Source organism: Pongo abelii, chromosome 6 (genome assembly GCF_028885655.2).
Source record: "Pongo abelii isolate AG06213 chromosome 6, NHGRI_mPonAbe1-v2.0_pri, whole genome shotgun sequence".
Classification (NCBI taxonomy): domain Eukaryota; kingdom Metazoa; phylum Chordata; class Mammalia; order Primates; family Hominidae; genus Pongo; species Pongo abelii.
In genome coordinates, this window is record NC_071991.2 from 110,167,294 (window position 1) to 110,184,771 (window position 17,478).

At 36.3% G+C, this 17,478-nt stretch overlaps 1 protein-coding gene across 8 annotated transcripts; it reads right to left on the reverse strand.

Annotated features, from left to right (window-relative positions):
* Window positions 1-6,801: 6,801 nt before the first annotated feature.
* Window positions 6,802-16,228, reverse strand: GPR85 (G protein-coupled receptor 85). 8 transcript variants are annotated; one of them, XM_054559113.1, is made up of 4 exons: window positions 15,886-16,227; window positions 14,772-15,438; window positions 14,457-14,571; window positions 6,802-13,357 (listed from the first exon to the last, which is right to left on the reverse strand). In XM_054559113.1, exon 4 carries the CDS (start codon window positions 13,184-13,186, stop codon window positions 12,074-12,076), a length of 1,113 nt encoding a protein of 370 aa, XP_054415088.1. In that variant the 5' UTR covers window positions 13,187-13,357; window positions 14,457-14,571; window positions 14,772-15,438; window positions 15,886-16,227; the 3' UTR covers window positions 6,802-12,073.
* Window positions 16,229-17,478: the final 1,250 nt, after the last annotated feature.

Genomic DNA, 17,478 nt, shown 5'->3' on the forward strand with positions numbered 1-17,478 from the left:
TACCAAATAACACAGTCCTAATAGATGAATACTCTTGCTATGTTGCTGAAACTTGACTTCTATCTGGAAGCTTGGGGAGCTGGTCAGCCAAATCACTTCATTGTATCACTGCACAAAACCACATCCCCACGTCGTTGGAAACCGCTGTAGGCTTAGAAACCAAAGGTCTTTTTCCCCTATTTACATTTTTCTGTAAAATGCACTTTTACGATATAACTGGTCTTTTGCTTAAGTTAAGATGCCCAGAATCCAGTCATTTTTAATAGAATAGAGCACTTGCTTTCCTGATTTGAGAAACAAGGTGTTTTAGGTATGAATATGTAGGATGATTTTTATCTTCTTTAATGATTAAAATCTGAAAGTGAGAGTTGGAACATTAGTTACAAAAATACTTTTTAAAAAGGTAAAATTGTTTTTGGAGTTGAGATAATCAGCTGTCCAGGTTAATATGTATAATATAAGATACATATGTAGGTGGTGCGTAAATATTTGTTGAATGAATGAATGAAAAGTGATTTACAACAATTGAAAAATCTTCTTTATGATCCCTTCTTCAGTATTCCAAACCACAGCCAAGTTCAGCTAACTGAATAGAGAAAGACATTGAGTTTATAACCCTTTAACAAAATAAAAGGTTGTAATTACTTGTCCCTGGCTCTAACAATTATTTAATTATCTGAAGAAATTTTAAATGGAAGGTTTTAGTATAAAAAAGGCATTAGCTTTAAAAATGGGCTTATGTCCACCTAGAACTTAGAACATTTGCTTTTGAAAAAAATAATTATGAAATCAAGAAACTCAAATATCCGGTTTTATCACTGATAAATACCCAGGGTGTTCATGTCTCAGATAAACTGAGATTATAAGCCTTACTCCTATGTCCAACTGACACCCAAATTGTCCCCATTTATTATGACTTAAAATAACTATGATCATGATAACAATAATTCAATAAAAATAACAAGTGCCATTATACACCAAACTCAGCAGCATTTATGTTAACAGCCTGTAATCTATTTGAAATGAAACAAAATTATTCTAAAGTATGCTTAGATATTTATTAAAAATTCAGTTGCTATTAGGTTAATATTCTTAGCACATGAAATGGAATATGAAATTATGGGCTCATATTCTTAATGATGTTTCAGAGGGATTTTTCAATCACTCTATTTGAAACATCTGATAAAAATTGGGTTATTCTATAATACATTTTACAAATTTATTTCAATTATTGGGAACATATATGGATCTTAAGGCAGTATTTTATACTTGATAAGCATTAACTCTTGTTCTTGATCTTGTTCTCAGTAATCTAAATGTGCTAGTGTGGTTTAAAAAATTTCTACTACAGCTTAACTGATTTCTAAATGATGACATTTTTGAAGTTGCAATGAATTATCTATTAAATAGAGTCTAATTTAGGTCCTTATTGAAGCACAGATTAAGAGATATCCTTGATTAATAAAATGTGCCCCATCTGTGAATATCGTTCAATGTGAAAAATGTTCTAAAATAAAAATATGTCTTTTAAAAGTTGAACATATTGCTTCAATATTGCTTAGTGTGTTTATATGAAAATTGCAGCTATAAAGAAAATGTCATATAGCCTTTCTGATTCTGTAGGCCATTTGTCAGAAACCAATCATAAGAGAGTGAGGTGACAAAGTATGAATAGTTCAGAATTCATCATCATTAAAGAAAACTTTAAAGTTCATTTTTCATTAAAATATTATAGTATATTCATTTATAAAGGGGAGAGGGGAGGCTTATGTAGATTGTAATTACAGATTTTCTCTCCTTCTCTCTCCTCCTTTACTGACCTCACCTGTTCTGGACATAATATTTGAATTAGCATCCCAACTGGGACAAGGACAAAGAGAGTGCTAGTAAAAGAGATAGAAAGATAGGACAATTTTTTGAAGTAGTATTTTTTCTCTTCTATCATATGTAAATAATATTTCTCCTTATTAAACATTTACTTATTTCTTAGTATTAAGCTAGTATACTTTGTGGGAATAGAAAATAGGTAGAAGACAAGGCCCGTGAGCTTACAGTCTTACTAGAGAAATCTGAAGCAATTAGAGAACTCCATCTCATCATGTAAAGCCACATACTGATTACATATAATTTTGGCATGCAGAAAATTGAGAAGTTAATTTGTGGGTCAAAGTGATTAAAGACAAATGGGCCTATAGATTGAGTTGGATAGCTTGGGAGAGAAGGAGAAGTATGTATTTGTATGCCGATAGAGGTATGTGTGTGTGTGTGTGTGTGTGTGTGTATGTGTATTTATGGAATGGTGATAAAGAATGGAAAACAGAAAAGAATGAGAGAATGATCTGGATAGATGAAAATAAAGCTGTATCATAAAGGATCTTACCAATGGGCCTTGAATTTGGTCCCAGATATATAATAGAGAGACATTGAAGGTTCTTAAACAGTGGGGTCAAATTCTAAACCACTTAAAAAATTGGCCTCATCCTTTGTTAAAAATTACTTTCAAACTTTTCAAACTTTCCTACTCATAATTTTTTTTCAAGTGTCACTGGTTCCTACCATTCTCTTATTTCTTTATGTAGCTTCTCTTTGGTGATTATGTATGTGGTACATCCTGGTTTCTGCTGCTAATGGTGAAATACATTTAACTATGTTTTTCTGCCTTCTGTCATGGAGAAGCATCTAAGGCAAGAAGCTGGGTCTCCTATTTCCTTTATTATATTCCTCCTCATCCTTATGATGAACACATTATAATTGATCATGATTATCAATATAAGTATAGTTTTAGTTGGTTTAAAATAGAATGTTTCTCAGTTGAATATTTATAAGAATCTATTTTTTCATGTACATACAATTTAAATTGGTTTTAAAATTGTAACAGAGAGCAAATCTTTCTCAGTAAGACTCACTACAGTAGAAAATGTGTTTCTCTCTTCTTTTTTTTTTTTCCTGAAAATGACAGTTTTTTATGCCCATGATGGAAACACAAAGCACTGGAGCTCATGTACTACAGAAAATGCTCAAGACCTTCCAGGCATAACAAATAATAGCACCACAGAGAAGAATACAGGTTCTTTCTGCATCGAGAAACTCAGTTGCATTTTATCTAGAAACATTGATGGCAATTATTGTTCCAAATTTCCAATGCTCTGTGGGTGTATCAGGACCATCTAAAAATAGGAACACTTGTTTCTTTGAATTATAAATTCTAGGATGCATGACTATTTTCTCTACTATATTACCTACCAACTTCCTTATTTTTAATAGTAGCTAAAAAGTTACTACTATGATAAGACTATCTTTTCTAATTAAAAGTCAGCAAGCCACTGGATTCAAAATATAAAAAGGATGTTTCACAATAAATCATTTTAAAGTATAAATCAGAAAGTGTCAATAAAAATGTACTATTAATTATAGACATTTAAATCTAAACCTTGTGTGTAATTAAAAATAGTATACACTTTTGCACTGGGTTAAATTTAAAAGCCATTTTTAATGCATGTTAGGCATAGCAAAAAAGTCTATAAAAAGAAAACTAGATTTATGTTCAGTTTGCAAGTCTCTAAGACTAAAACCCAAGCCAGTAGCAGGTTTGATCAAATGATTTATTAACAACCCTGTAGAACTCCTTGTATATAGTAAGTGCCTAATAAGTATCCATTCAAAAATAGGTCCTTCTGTAATCGAAAACTGTGGTGATATTAAAACATATTCCTAAATTTTATGGTTTGTATGTTTGAAACAGAATCTTGAAACAGGTTTGCTACCCTCTAAAAGAAATCCATGAACTATTTATAACATATTTATAATTGGAGATAGAACATAAAAAAATACAAGGAATAGAATACAAAGAAATAATGGGGCACAAATATCCATAATTTAGTCATCTGAAATGGAAGCAGAGCATCAAGTCTGTCTTATTAAAATTAAAAGCTCTGTTATGAAGTTGGCACATGAATAAAGCAGAATACCAGTGAAAGAATATTTTAATGTGCTGTAGATATTCTCCAGTGCTGATATCAACAAGCAGGGATCACTTTGGGCGTACAACTGCTTAGGTAGAAACCTAGTTAGCTGGAGTACTATACATAGGAAGTGGCTTTCAGTGGACCAGTGTTAGCTGTGGGAAGCTATGTTGATTCAGAGTAGCCATGTCACTTATATCCGGGGAATATCAGTGACCCAGATGGGCAAATCATAGATTTTTTTCAAGCCAGTGGAATTTTAGAGATCAACCCCTTCATTATACAGTTGAAGGGACTAAGAGGTCAAGTGAATTGACCTTGCCCTGTAGCTGATCAGCAGCTCACTGCCTAACATCCAGGCTGACATGCTTTTCTTGACTGCGTAAGGTAATTAAATAGAAGCTATGTTTACTGAGACCACAGAAAACACCAAGCTGGCATGGGAGGAAGATAGCAGCTATTATTTTAGAAGTTGGAACTACCTTGACACAAGAGTTCCTTTAACACTTATCTCACATATCTTCTTTATGGCACTTATCGCATTGTCCCATAATTTGTTTATGTCTCTGTTGCTAGATGGTGAACTGTGAGAGGGCCAACCCACATACACAGTAAAAAATAAAATTTATTTAAGATGCCAGCAAGAGGTAAAGCAAGAGGTCAAATAAAAAGAAGGAAGTCCAGCCCAAGTGGAATGAAAGCAAGAGGTTCAAATGGCCAAAACAACAGCCTACAAAAATGCGGTGACGAATGACCAGGTGTGTTAACAGCTGACCACGAGTCAAGAGTTAGAAAAGTGGGGAGACCGTGTGATGCGCAAATACCACACAAACAGTACTTATGGGGTAATTCTGCCATTGTATTATCCATGAATTATCCCTTTACTATGTATAGCTACAAACACTAGTGTTATAGAAGGCTGTAGAGCAATTTCAGAGTAGGGAAAGAAGTGTAATTAGTTGGGACATGGACTGGGAATAATGGTCCTGGAAGGTGGACCTTTAAAGGGAGACTTGACAGACTCCAAGAAAAGACTGTACCCAGCCTGTGATAATCATCAACTTTAAATCTCCACTTTACATAGAATGTGACAAAATTGATTTAGTACTGCAGAATATGAGCCAGATGTAGGTAAAACTCCCTACCTGATGTGAACTGTGTAACTCACTTTTAAAATCTAAGCAACGTTCTTCTAAAAAGTTATTTGAAAAATCAAATAGATTCTCCTGTTTCTGCAGTAATACAATTATATATGAAAGCAGAGAGGGATATTAGAACTACTATTCTTTGCTTCCTTCAGATTCTCCGTGGGAAAGGAGAGAGAGAGCAGCAAGGTGGGGGTGAATTCTGAAGGCTGGGAGCTCTGTTTCTGCTCAGTCACTTCTGCTCCCATTAGTCTCTAACCTTGGTCAGCTATTTAAAAAGAACAAAGGAAAACAAAACAAAAAACAAAACAAAACCAGCAGTAGCAGCAGTAATAACAATAACAATAGCCAGAATTTACTGAAGTTCACAATGTGCTGGTTACTGTACTAAGTGATTTACAGCTATTCTTTGCCAACTTGCGCAAGTTACTTAACTTCTCTGTGCTTTAGTTTCTTCATTTGCGAAGTATAGATAATAATAGCATCTAATTACTGTGATAATCAACTGAGCTGATATATGAAAAGTGTTTAGAACGGAGCTTGATACATAGTAAATACTTAATAAATAATATATTTTTATCTCATTTAATCTACGAAGCAAATCTTAAAATGTTGCTACTACTTATTCCTCAATTTACAGATAAGCAAATTGAGACTCAAAGGGTTTAACTGATTTGTTTAAGACCATAGAGCTAGTAAGGGCCAGAATAAGGATTTAAACCTCCAAATGTCCTGCTTTTTTAACCTCTACACCATGCCGGCCTTCCCAGTTCAGTACCTAAATCCCAGCCACACCACATAAATTTCTCTGATTAGTGAATCCCTATGTTGAACACATCATGAGCTTTCAAATCTCATTGCCTTTTGCTCACCTTGTTATTCCCTCTATCTGAAATGACTTTCTCAACTTTGTCAAGCAGATTAAATTAAAATTATCCTTCAAGACTGAGTTCAAGTGTCACCTCTTCTATCTCACCTTCCTGCTCCCACTTTCACAGAATTAATTGCTTGTTTGTGTTCCTTTAACACTTATCTCACATATCTTCTTTACAGCACTTATCACATCATCTCATAATTTGTTGATGTCTCTGCTGCTAGATGGTGAACTATGAGAGGGCCAGCCCGTCATACGCAGTAAAAAATAAAATTTATTTAAGATGTCAGACTCTGCTAAGGGCTTCACAAGGGTGCACACTCCCTGAATCCTCTCAAAAACCCTAGGACATATGTACCATTGCAGTCCGCTTTTTATTGATGAGGAATAGAAAGGTTAAATAACTTGCCCAAAATCACACTGCAGTAGATGCGCAATAAATGATTGTTCTACTGAATTATGTCTAAGTAAAAATGCTTAAGAAAAATGTTCAAAAATTCCCTTTTTCACAGAAGAAAATGATCTTTTAACTTTTAAATTTTTGGATGAAAAAGAACAAACTCTTTTTTCATCTATTTAGTCAGATTTTTCCCCCTGAAAGCTATGAAAAGAAACAGTTAATTAACTTTAGCTAGTTCAAGCTCAAGTGTCAATTCAGCTTTAAAAATTATAATTACTTTTCCTTATATTGTAGGATTATAGTCATCTTCCTTATATTGTGGGATAATGAATGACTTGCTTCCTTATCCCATAATCTTGAATACCCTTATAAGTTAAATGTTACTTTATTGTCTGTCAAAACCACACAAACCAGGAAATACATTACAGTATCAGTTTTAATATTTGTGTCAATAATCTATTATTTTCCAAACACAGAGAGAAAAAGGAATTGCTTTCTGCCTCCAAGCTGAACTTGGAACCTAGGTCTTTCTGAGCACGATGTTGTCCTACGTCCCCAGAAGGAGCCAAGGAGGCAGCTGTGAATGTCAGATGTGAATAATTCCAAACCCCAAACCACCTGTGGCTTTGAGGCCTTTTTTTTTTTTTTCCAGTTACTCAGAGGGAAACACAGTCTCCTTGCTGTCCTCTGGGGACCTTTCAGGGAGCCAGCCCTTGTAATAACTGCCTGTTGTGGTGAGAGGAAAACTGGCTTTAAAAGCCTTTTAACCCAAAGGGATTGAGAAGCTAATGGACATCATCCCTTTGGCAAAAAGGGATGATGTAAAACTCCTGCCCCATTTTAAAAACCAGGACTTGTTTATATAATCTTTTCATACAGTTAAAGCTTTTTTGGTTTTAATATATTATTTAGAGCCTGTTACATTGCAGCATAAGGAAAAAACAGTTATCAAAAAAACAAACAAACAAACAACAACAAAAACTTCTCTCTACATTGCTCCAATTCAAATATGCCTTTAACTTATTTGACTGTTTTGACTGACGGCCAAAAAAGAAATTCCAGTCATTTGCAAATGTTATTTTCATTTTAACCACTATACAGACTAATTATGAATTTTTGCCTCAAAACTGGGCAGTTCTACCATTTTAATGTGTAAAAAACGTTTCTGAGTGAATTAGAAAACTCACCGAACGCTGACATGCCCACAGCTGACAATAACAACAACAAATTTCAGCAGTAAACAGTTCTTAGTATATCCTGCAATTTCCATTTAAAACATTTATAAGAGAATATTAACAAACATGAAAGTGATATATTTTGCATAGAAAAATAAACTCACAAGGTTTTAGAACCATAAATAACCCACAATTCTGGTTACCATCTACCTTGATTAACGTCTTTAGCCAGTATTTGAAACATCACCATTTATCATCTTAGCTTCTTTCTTTTCTTTTTAATATGAAATTAATGCAAACTGCTTTTGTTTTAATAATAATAATACAGTCTATGCTACACATGGCATGAAATAATGAAACCCAGTAAATTTATCCAATAGTGAATACACAGAAGTGAAGAGTTTTGGCTCTGTTTGCAACTGTCCTACAGTAATCCCAGGTGCAACCCAACTCATTATGACACAGTTTAGCTGAAAAATGTAATCTGTATGGTTATAAATCAGTTTCATTGTACTTACAATAGAAATAAATTTTGGAGGTCAAACCAACTTTTCAGCTGATAGGCGATTAGGGAGTTTTATTGTATTCCAATTAAGGAGCAAAAAAAACATTGAAGGGGTGGCATGCTTTAATAATAAAAGATATGCAGCCTGTTTCACAAGTTACTTGGGAGGGCCCCTGCAAGTCATCGTAAGATGCACACAAATAAGTCATTCCTTTGATTGCATTTTACCCATGCATTTTCATCCTATCTTGCAGGAAGATATGAGTATGTCAGAAAAGACAGCTCCATGTCTCTTAAAGCAGTTGAACTATCTCTGTTTTGGAAGTGGATAGTTGGGATATGAAGGGAACTTTGGAAGGGAAAATAGATTTTGCTGTTATTATGTAGACAGAATTAACTACATGGGAGCTGGTTCTAAAATACAACACACTGATTCGTCTAAGTGTGGGTGAAAGGTTCTTGGTGCTTTGAATAGAATGAGGGGGTTCCCTCTCAGTTGAGGGAGTATGTTATAATATATACGAGATCCCAAATAACACTGGGCAAAGATAGGTGATAAGGCACCGAAGTGAAAATGGAGAACAGTCCATTTATGGCCATTAAGACCAAGTTCTTCTTAGGGAATTTTTACCATATTAACACTCACAACTCATTGCTACTATGTATTTATTGTTTCTTTCCCACTAGATTAAGAAATCTAAATGAGAGACTGTTCTGCTTTGCTTTCCACCATGCACTCAGCACCAAGCCCAGCACCCAGCACATATTTGTTGAATAAGTAAATAAATGAACAAACAATTCAGGTAGCATCCATGGAAGTTGAGGCAAATGGATAAGTGGCCGTATTTATGTGTTAACAATCATAAATCAGTTAACTTCTATAGACAATCCTGGAGAGAAATCCAACCAGCTGATATCTGCAAAAGATAATTCAGTCAATAAGTTATCCTATCTACAAATAATTTTTTCATCTAATCACTATAGTCAATTTTGTGTTATTTAAATGGGGTCTCTGTGGAGAAATGGGCAAGTTACTCACCTCTTTCTGCCTCGGTTAATACCTGCATAGGATTCCACAGTCACAGACTGAATGCCTAGCTTCAGCCAGGCATCTCACAGATAAATCTATTACGTGCAAAATGAACCAGATGAAATAGTACAGATGTATCTATGCAAACATTATCACCACCATTATGAAAAACAATTTAAAGGCCGTTCAGCTCAGATGTGTGCTCAGTCCAAGAGGGAGACACATTATTATTGATAATCAGTCTCACAGGGAAGTTGGACACCCCCTGCCCCGCTACAGTGGGAATATATTTTTATGGATTAAAGATTAATTACATTAAATACTGAATTTTGGAATGAGTGCTAAAATAGATAATGTGATTTGGTCATTAAGACACTGAAGCAGGTTTTTATTTTGTATGATTACTACTCTTACCAGTTGAGTTACAAATGGCATTGATTCACTGAGGATGTGTCTTGTTAACTGCTTCCTGCTTGACCTGCAAATGCCAAGTTAGTCAGGAGTAGGCTTAAATAAAAGTCACTGCAGTTCAGCCTGACTCACTGATTACTGGGGCTGGTTGCTTACCAAAACTGTGGGAATCGGTTATTCCAAATAGCTAGGTGGAGTCAGGCAGCTTCACGTGGCCGTTGCTCTTGACTCCTCAGTCCCCAACTCTTAACCCATATCTGTTTTCTTGTCTATGCAATGGTGAACCTGTTCTCTCTGGCCTTAAGATTATTGCTGAATTTTCTACTGATTGCTGGTGATATTTGAACCTCTAAGCAAAGTTAGTCATTATCATCATTGAAATTACATTTCTACTATAAATATTTTTGAGTTGCAATCACAATGTTATCAGAACATCTTTTGATAATATTTCCTTTATTTTAGATAATGATTTCAGTACCAAGGAGACTTTATTGCTAGATCCAACTCACTGTTGTGCATTAAATTTTGTCTCAGATCTAATCAACTTTGCTGTAAAGTAAAAATGAGGTCAGAATGCTCACTAATTCATGGCTTGAGCTGTCCTTACAAGAGCAAAACTGAATAGTTGCATATATCATTGAAACATTTCATTGATTAATTTTCCTTATTTATATTGATATTCTCTTTACAGAAGTACTATAGCAATATGGAATTCTGTTCTGTTAGATTCCTAATCTTAATTATCAAATACCAAAAAAAAAAAATAAACTTCACAAAAACCAACCAATAAACAAAACAACAGAAAGCAAACAAAATAATAACTTTTTCTAGTTTTGTCATAATGTTAGTGTAAACCATTCTTCTTACAAGTTGTGTATTTAGAACCCCAAATTTCTATTGTACTATGCTCCAAATTAAAGTGTGATGTTTATATTAAAATTCTGAGCCAATTAACTAAGCAGGTACACATCTCTAAATACTACTGGCATTTAAGAATAATAGAGGGATGATTATAATAAACTACCAAATAATGCTTTTACAGATAATATTATGTCAGTTTATCAGCATTATGTTGATTATCATTCATACATTTCCAGTCTGGAATATAGTAGCTACAAGAATCAAAAAGCAAAACCATAATAAAGCTAGTCTTCCTAGTTTGTGCTTGCCTCCCAGATTAAAAAAAAAGTTGTTATGTGCCAAAAATGTAAAACTTATTTCAAGAAAATTAACAGGCTACACGGGTAAATTTTGGCAAATGCAACTTTATATTGAAGTTCACACATCTGTATCTTAAAGAATGAGACTCACAGACTCTAATGTATTTCTAAAATACCAGAAATCATATTATAAGCTTTCACAAGTTAAAACTGAAATAATTTAAACTACCAATACACTGAATGTGCAGAAAGTATAAACAAGACTGTGCCTTCAGTAGAATAAATGCTTCACAAATTGTGCAGGATGTCATACTAAGGCTGTGGTCTCCCCTTGACAGCTGACTTAAAATATAAACATACATCAACTGCCTGCTTCTTAGAACACTTTAGAAAGGGTAGCACACCTCAAAAGAAAATCTCATTATTTCAGTGATGTGCACTTTAAGTTTCAAACCATGTGAGAAAAAAGGAAAAAGTACTAAATGATCTTCCATGCACTTTCAGATGAATGACCATGACCGGTTACTGATTTGATATCCCTTGGCTATTTGCTCCAATGCTAAATAAGATGAAGGATACTAGATAACCCTTTAAGGCAACATGTGTTTATTCTGCATTATTAGAACTGCTCAGTTGTGACAGGCTGGTACCATTAATGTTGCCTCCCAGACCAATATCTAGCATTTGTAAAATATAAATGAATTGGAAAAACTTTATACCAAATCAACAAAAACCACATAATACAGTTCAATGCTAGCAATCTTACTAGTAGATAAGGAAAGTGGTATTTAGAAATAGCAATGTATTAATACAAAAAAAGTAAACTCTAATTGGAACCAATACACTGCTTTGGAATGCTCCCCAGAACTTACAAGGCGGTTTTTAAAGTGTGATATTCCAATAATTCTTGGCACATCTTTAGTGGATTACAGTACTTTAAGTCCCCAAATATTTCAGTCTTTGCAAAATAATGATAGTATGAAATGTTTTAAAGTCTTCCAACTTCTAAAATTAGTTTTTATCAACACATTTACCTCATGTCAACTTAATTTATTAAGATGTCCAATGCTAATTGTTTTTTGATGTTTTTTCATATGTAGTGACATACAGAGCATTTAGCACTGATACTTAGCACCTGCTACTTCATTATCTAGTTTTTGACCACATAAAGAAACTTAGGGCAGTGGTTCAGTCCTTTCTTAGTTACAAACCTTCGCTGGCAGTCAGCAGGATCACTCTGAGATTTAAAATAGGATTATAGGTGAACTATTGCAAAGACTGCAGAATGTTGCCCAAATCCTTAAAACTGCTGATTCCATTCTTGAATTTCTTCTCAAAATCTGGCTATGGGCCACAATTGCTCAGCAGAGAAGGTTAGTTTTCACAAGGCTAAAGATTTACAGATGCTCCCTCATATAACACAGTAAGGTTCCCTTGGTAACCTGGATTTTCTGCAGTAAAGAAGGGTTGTGCTGAAACAGCGCCTCAGCTCCCTGTTTGAGAAAATGCAGACAAAAGGATTGATTCCTGCTTGGGCAAAACTCATCCAGACAGCAGCTGTTAGAAATCCCCCTGGTACTACAGGCCCTCTTGCAAAAACTCTCCAATAACAGGCCACCAGGTAGGGGCCCCACAAGGTTAGAAACAGAAAAGTCATTATATAGAACATTCTGCTGATTCTTTTCTCCATTTTGAACTCGTCTAAGACCAATAGCCTTCTTCTGCCTGTGGTGTTTGCATTTTGCCTGATGCCCAGCAAGGTGGGTGGTGTGGGACCCCTTCCAAATCCTGCTAGCCAATTGGCAGCTGCCTGGCCACTGGCTCCAGGACCATGAAAAGTCCAGTTCTGGCTGACTGCTGCTACAAACTGGACTGGCTTCATTTTCCTTCGATCGTGGACGAAAAATATCAGCTTGAGGTAGACAAGCTGTGTGGCTAGGAGGATGAGAGCAAGAAGCAGCATAAATCCTAAGGAATCATTAGCCCTGAAGGAGCGGTGTTGGAAGGTGCATTGATCTTCCTCCCTAATGAATGAGTAAGTGCCCACGTCTAAAACCGGGGGAAATGCCATGGCCACAGACAGAGTCCACACCATACAGATCACAGCCAGACACGTCCAAAAGGTCAGCCTCTTTGTATAGAAGCGGTGATGGGCGATAGCTAAGTATCTGGTGACACTGATGCAGAAGAGCATGAAAGCAGTGTGGAAGCAGGACAAAACCCCCAGAAAGGCAATCACTTTGCAAGTCAGAGTCCCATAAGTCCAGGTAGAGCCATTTTTGACAGAGTTGAATACAAATGGGAAACAAATTGCAGATCTGAGGATATCTGAACAGCAAAGATCCAACAGGAAGTAGTAAGGTGCTCTATGCAAGGTCTTATCTTTCACTAGCAAAATGGAGATCAGGAGGTTGCCCACCACGCTGACTCCTATTATGAAACCCAAGGAAGTCAGTTTCAGAAAGGCTGTTAGAGGCGATAGATTTTGCAAAATGTTGTCGGCTGCATGGCTATAGTTCGCCATAGATGGATGGAGGATAAGGATACAGCCTCAGTCAAGTCTCATGATCTAGATATAAGAACAAGGAAAAGATAGATCCATACATTTTACTGAAAATATAATCCACAAAGAGAACTGATCAGGATCTGCAGTCATGCTTCCTCTTTTCTTCCACTTGTTTTGCCATCAGAATATCTGGAAAAAAAAAAAAAAGAGCTATCAGTTCTTAAGTTAACAAGCAATGATGTCAGACAGTGCTAACAAAGCTGTTCACTTACGGGGAAGCAAATAAAGTTTTAATTTTGAATACTAATATTTGCTTTACTAAATATTTTTGCTCGAGATTTCAGAGAATTGGCTTGTTTAGTTTTCCAAGCTAAGTGAATTTTAAAATGTCCCTATTTTGGACAATATCCATTCGATAGGGTACCTTTAGGAGAGAAGGAATAAAATGTCCCATTCTTGTAAAATATGCCAGTCCAGGAATTAACCACTGGAACTGCAATGGAATCTACAAGATTGCTATTAGGAGGCAGAGACACTACCTACATTTATTTGAGATCTGTTAGTATCTGTCAGTGTTTCACAGGCAGCTTCTCTGTTTGATGTGGGTCCAAAGAACCCGTGCAAAATATATCTTAAGTGCCACTATTCATGCTGCATAAGAGTATTTGTTGATTCATCTTAAAGCAAAATTTCAAAATTAGACTTCAAAATTAATAGGAACTTACTTGTCCCAAGATTTGATGTGATTTAATCATTTGTATTTCCCTCTCCACCCTACCCCCCACTTCTGGCAAATCTTTTAAGCCCACATGATTATTAAAATGGTTAATGTAAATATTGGACAGGGAAACACACCCAGAGGAATAATGCACTTCCATTTGTAAACCTTGGCTGCCTGGATTCAAATGAATGTAACATGAACCTGTATTTCTTGGGCAATTAAGCCTTTCCCATTTACACTGATAACCTTTGTTGCAAATCACTAGTGGCTTCTTTTTAAAACAAAATGCACATTGTCTCGTAGGTGCCTGGACCACATCAGGGAAATCGGCTTCCTCTGTTATTCCCACCAAGCGTGTTTCCTTTGCCACTTCTCACTGGCCCGGAATATGCTGATGGAAGCCCAGGCAAAACTGCGTTCGATGATTTTAATTTCCCCACCGGTACATCCTCGGGTAAATACCGATCGCATCATGCAACATTACGAAACCTGAAATCCGCCACCCCTGGATTTATAATGGGGGGAGGGTGGAGGAGGGGGAGAGGGAGAGAGACATGCATTACATACGCGAAGATGGGGAGAGAGATTGCTTCTGTGCTGCAAAGGAACCGTTCCCGGTGATTCGCAGTCTGATATTCCTCAGTCTTGAAAGGCTTTCCAGAAATGGAGCTCTCAGTAAGCCCTACTGAAGATGCATTGTCTGAATGTACTTCCATTATGCAGTTTATTGTCACAACACACACACACACACACACACACACACACACACCCCACACACACACACAACCTGAGGGAGGGCTTTTTCTCGGTGAACCTGCAGTTTCATCAACACTGTGCATTCCCCCACGTCCCCCAAACTTAACCAAGAGTATATCCTCCTACCTGTTGGTGTTGGATATCCCGACAGACTATAGCTTCTTCTTTCTATAAATTGCTGATTTTTTTTCTTTTTTTCTTTTTCTTTTTTTTTTTTTTTTTTTTTTTTTTTTTTTTTTTTTCCTTAGTGCCTTGACTGAGCATCCAGGCAGGGCTCGGCGGCGCCTGCGCGCTGGAGCCTCCTTGAGCTCCAGCCGCGTCCTCCCCTGTCGCAGCGGCACGGTCTCCCCCAGTAACGCAGGGGCCGCGGCGGCGGCGGCTGCGGTTGCGGTGGCGAGGGCGGCAGCGGGGCTGCTTCAGCCTCTGTGGAACCAACAGGAGCCCCTACCTGTCTCCAGAGCTGGCTGGGTTTATTGACTGCCCTGTCCAGTTCAACTGGCAGCATTAAGCTTTTGTCCCTTCGTGGCTGCTTCTGAACTTTTCCCTCCCCGCATTTGTAGTGGGGGGCTGGAAAGGCCCTTTCAGGACCTCAGGCCCATCCTCTTCCCAAAGGCAGAGCACGAGGAAGTCACAGTGCCCGGGACTCCCGCCCCCTCCCTCAGCTTCCCGGAATCCTAACCTTCCCCAAACACTTTCTTCATTTTTCTTTTAGGGTGGTCCAAACCACCGGAGGCTTCTTTTAGATTTTTTTTTTAAGTGATATCTCCAGCTAACCTTTAAATTTGCAGGTTAACTGGAAAAAGACAAGAAAAGAATGGGAAAAAAGAAAAAAAGTTATTTATTTATTTATTTATTTTTTCCCACAGTTAAAAATCTTGTCAATGGGGAAGAAGGGAAGGCACGTTAGGGCAGCTCTGTCTTTGTTAGTCATCTTCTATTCTTCAAAGCACGCAAATATGCGTAAAAGTAGGGAGAAAGCTAAGTTCAGAGGACAACTACAATATGATTTACATTCAGTCTACCTTAAAGGATGTCACTAAAGAATCAGGCTTATAAAATGTTTAAATGGCTATTCCTGGCATTCCACCCCACCAAGCAACAGTATTCCTTTTCCCTTCTTGCAAGTTCGGCTGACCAATGATGGGTGATGTCAAAGCAGTTATGTGTACGAGTTTCCTTTTTTCCCCTTTGTTATTACAGATGAAAAATACTAGAAATATAACAAATACATAAAACTTACACCAGTCCAAAAGGTCGGATGATACCACAGACACCACAAAGCCTGACACGTGGGTGCTTAGGAATGCCTCTAGAATCATGCATTTTCTTATTTTACCATTTCCGAAGAGTTTTGTTTGTGGAGGTGATATAAAATTTTAAGCAACAACTTCCCAGTTCTCCTACCCAAAACTAGCAGACACGCTTTCATTAATTCCCAGTGTAAAACGTCTGCTTCTTTTTCTGCATGCTTTTTGCTTTATAATAATCTGTTAATGAAACAAAAAATAAAAATCTTCTCTACAGTAATAATCTGATCTCGAGACAGCAGTAAAATACCTCATTGCTGGGTGGTGAGATTGTGACATTCAGGGGAACTCAGGCCAATCAGCATACAGATAATATGGGTTAATTTACATACTGTATTTCTATTGGACGAGCCGAAGTAAAGCCTTATCTGTTTAAAGCTTGATGTCACAGTCGTTACACAAAGCCCTATGTTGTTAATACTGAAATGTTAAATTTCCCTGATTTGTTCTTGAATTTCCTACGTCCATTTAAATAATGGATGATAGGTTTTTTTTTTAGAAAAGAATATACACAAGGCACTAAACTTTGGCATTCCCTTAACTTAGAAAAATCAATCCTACAGCTATGCTGAAAGTAACTTGAGGGCATTTCCATTCAAGTAAAACATTCCACTTTTTGCAAAGCAAATGAATTCAAAACTCAAAACCATGTGGTGGTTTGCAACTTCTAAGTAAAATGCCAAATTCGTTTTTATGAAACTACAAATCACTTCAACTTGTGCTTTTTTGCTTCCCAATAAGTGCTTCAATGTACTTTGCAAAGAGTTATTTCCTGAATTTTTACAGTTTTAAAAAAATGTATAGAATAAGAGACTTAAGTTTGCTGAAGATTCATAATTGGTCAGAAGTTAGGTTGTACAGATTAGGGAAAAGCTATTTAAAAGTAAATTAAAAGAGTCACTGCACTGCCAGGCCATGAAGCAATAATGTACTCTGCCAAAAGTTATAGGGCCAAGATCCAAGGGTTTTAACTAGTCTTATTCTTTAAGTAGATATTGATTCCTTAAAAATAAGGGAGAGGGTATGTGTGTATGCAATATTCTTTCATATCCACATCTCAGGGTATAGTAAAGCTATTTTTTTCCTTTGCGGTTGAACACAGTTACATCCACTAATTCTTCAGCTTTTCCAGCTGTTAGATAAGAATGTCATTTTCTTGCCTCACAAGGAGACTCAAGAAATTAATGAGATATTTTCCATTTAGCTCATTAACTCTACTGGAGAAAACATTGTAAGCTACATCCTTCATCAGCAGGGCTTTAAAAAATATGTTTAATAGCTGACAAAAGTTTCATATCATCTACAAGTTCTCAAATGTAAAGTTATCGCTTCAAATTGTTTAGATTGTAGGCTTAATTGGTCTTAACTAATTTCTTTTTTTTTTTATTCCCTATATCACCAAACCCAGAAAATATGATTTTCAGGTTAAGAGTAAAAGAACAAAGCAAATACAACAAAACTATATGCCCTAATCCTTGGGTTTGAAGGATTCTGAAGATTTACAAACTGTTGGAATATTACATGTA

What these genes read in the sequence shown, in the direction of transcription:
- GPR85 (XM_024249407.2), bottom strand. Translation starts at nt 13,186, where the DNA reads ATGGCGAACTATAGCCATGCAGCCGACAACATTTTGCAAAATCTATCG.